This window comes from Monoraphidium neglectum (assembly GCF_000611645.1).
Source record: "Monoraphidium neglectum strain SAG 48.87 unplaced genomic scaffold scaffold06399, whole genome shotgun sequence".
NCBI lineage: Eukaryota > Viridiplantae > Chlorophyta > Chlorophyceae > Sphaeropleales > Selenastraceae > Monoraphidium > Monoraphidium neglectum.
The window spans coordinates 1-2,264 of record NW_014007241.1 but is presented as its reverse complement, the minus strand read 5'-3'; the positions used below and the strand labels follow the sequence as shown (position 1 = coordinate 2,264).

Here is a 2,264-nt window from a genome sequence, read left to right as displayed (position 1 = left end):
CCCCCCCACCTGTCGAACATCTGGCCCATGGTGCCGCCCAGTGCCGCCAGGTAGGGCACCAGCGCCATGGAGAGCGCCACCACCAGGTACAGCTGGTTGGTCAGGGCCAGCGGCAGCACGCCCTTGGACACCGCCTCGCCAAACGCGACAAACGCAAACTCGCCGCCTGTGGAGAGCAGCAGGCCTGCGGGGCGCCAGGGGGGGGGAGTGTTGGACGCGTGTATGGGCGGGCGGAGGAAGGCGCCCTGTGGGGGAATGACGTGCACGGGAGCAAAGCAGCAGCCCCTTCCAGGGGGGGGGGCGGGTGAGAGCCCCGCACAGCGCACGGACGTTTTGAGGCCGATGACGCTAGCAGGGCGCCGCTGAGCACGCCCATCAGAAACCCCATCACGCGCCGACGCAGCCTGCCGCCGAGACCCCCCACTAGACCGGGCCAGCACCTCCGGCCCCCTTCCGCCACCACCCTGACCCCGGCCCCCCGACCACCACCCCGGCCCCTCACCCGCCCGCAGCGCCGACATGCGGCTGAGGCCAAACATCTGCCCAGCCAGCATCATGACGCCCAGCTTGCCAGCCACCAGCAGCACGATGGACGCGACGATGGTCTTCCACTGCGCCACAAAGAGGCCCACGCTGATCTGCATGCCCACGGTCATGAAGAACAGCCCCATCAGCAGGCCCTTGAAAGGCAGGATGTCAGACTCCACCTGGGGGGGTTGGGTTGCGGGATCGTCAATTTGGGGGGTTGAGGGGAGTGTGGGGATGCGAGGGGGGGCAAAACACGCGTGTGAGCGAGTGTGTATGAGTGGGTATTTGTTTGCGTGTGTGTGTGTGTGTGTGTGTGGGTGTGTGTGTGTGTGTGTGTGTGTGTGTGTGCACGTATGCATGTGGAGTGGAGTTGAGGCAGAAGGGGGGGGGATGCCGCGCAAGCCATCTTGCCTCCTTGGCCCCTGCCAATACCGCAGCACCCAACTCCTCACCCTGCTCCCTGGGGTCACAAACCGCCCTACCCCTGCCCTGCCCTGCCCTCCCGCTTTTTACGCACACACACGCACACACTCACACAATCCACAAAACACACCCCTATACACACACCACGCACGCTCCACCCACCTGCAGCGCAAACTCCGTCTCGGCGATGAGCAGCCCCGCCAGGAACGCCCCCAGCGCCAGGCTCAGCCCCGCCAGCTGCGTAGCCATGCTCGTGCCCAGCACCACCAGCAGCGTCGTGGCCGCGAAGATCTCCGCGTTGGCCAGGTTGGAGATCTTCTTGTACAGCGGCCGGATGAAGATGCGGCCGCCGGCGATGATGCCGAGGATGCACACGACGGCCTTGACGGCCGCGATGCCGAGGGCCTGCGCGATCTTGGCGGCGCCGCCGCTGCTGCCGGACGCGTCGGGCGCGAGGAGGGGGATCAGCATCAGCAGCACCACGACGGCCAGGTCCTGTTCAGGGAGGGAGTGCGGTGTGTGTGTGTGTGTGTGAGTGTGTGTGTGTGTGTGTGTGTGTGCGCGCGTGTGTGCGTGCGTGTGTGCGTGCGTGTGTGCGTGCGTGTGTGCGTATGTGCAGGAAGGGGGGAGGATGGTGAAGAGGGGCTGTCGTGAGAGCGGCGCGGCTGCAGCAAATGGTTTGATAATTGAGGATAAGACCTCCTCATCTGTGACGCGTGAAGAAACGGCGCCGGCACTGGCAGCGCAAGGACGCGGAAGGTTGTGCAGCCCCCCCCCTTCTGGGGGGGGGATTAAACGCCAGGACACGCGGGGGCGAGGGGCTGCCAGCAGGTGGGGAACGCCCCTCCAGGCCCCCACCTGGAAGAGCAGCACGCTGAATGTGGCGCGGCCGTGGCGCGAGCCCATCTCACCACGGTCCTCCAGCACCTGCGGAGGGGTGCAGGGCAGGCGGAGTGTGGGTGCATTCGTTGTAAGTGAGTGTGTGTATATGTGTACACGTTCAAGAAGCGGCAAAGGCAGAGGGACGCGTTTGCTGGCAACTGTCAACACGAGTGGCGCTGGGCGCGCACGCTCACCTGGATGGCGACAGCGGTTGTGGACATGGCGAGCGCGCCCCCGAGGATGATGGCGCTGGGGCCGGCCAGCCCCGCGACCCCCATGGCCATGGCGGCCACGCCCAGCAGCGTCAGCACGGTCTGGAGGGGCAGGGGGAGGAGGGAAGGAGTGAGGAGTGCGCGCAGTGCAGCAGGAAGCCGCTCTCCGGGGTGGATCCAGCCCCGCTGCTGATGCCGACACAAGCCGCTCTGCTGTGC

General features: G+C 66.4%; 1 protein-coding gene across 1 annotated transcript; it reads right to left on the bottom strand.

Annotated features, from left to right (window-relative positions):
• Nucleotides 1–348: 348 nt before the first annotated feature.
• On the bottom strand, nucleotides 349–2,117 carry MNEG_16466 (hypothetical protein; the record flags this gene model as incomplete). Its single annotated transcript, XM_014035064.1, has 5 exons — nucleotides 349–362; nucleotides 503–707; nucleotides 1,114–1,446; nucleotides 1,810–1,878; nucleotides 2,028–2,117. The coding sequence occupies 5 exons, from the start codon at nucleotides 2,115–2,117 to the stop codon at nucleotides 349–351; spliced, it is 711 nt and encodes a 236-aa protein (XP_013890518.1).
• Between the last annotated feature and the right edge of the window lie 147 nt (nucleotides 2,118–2,264).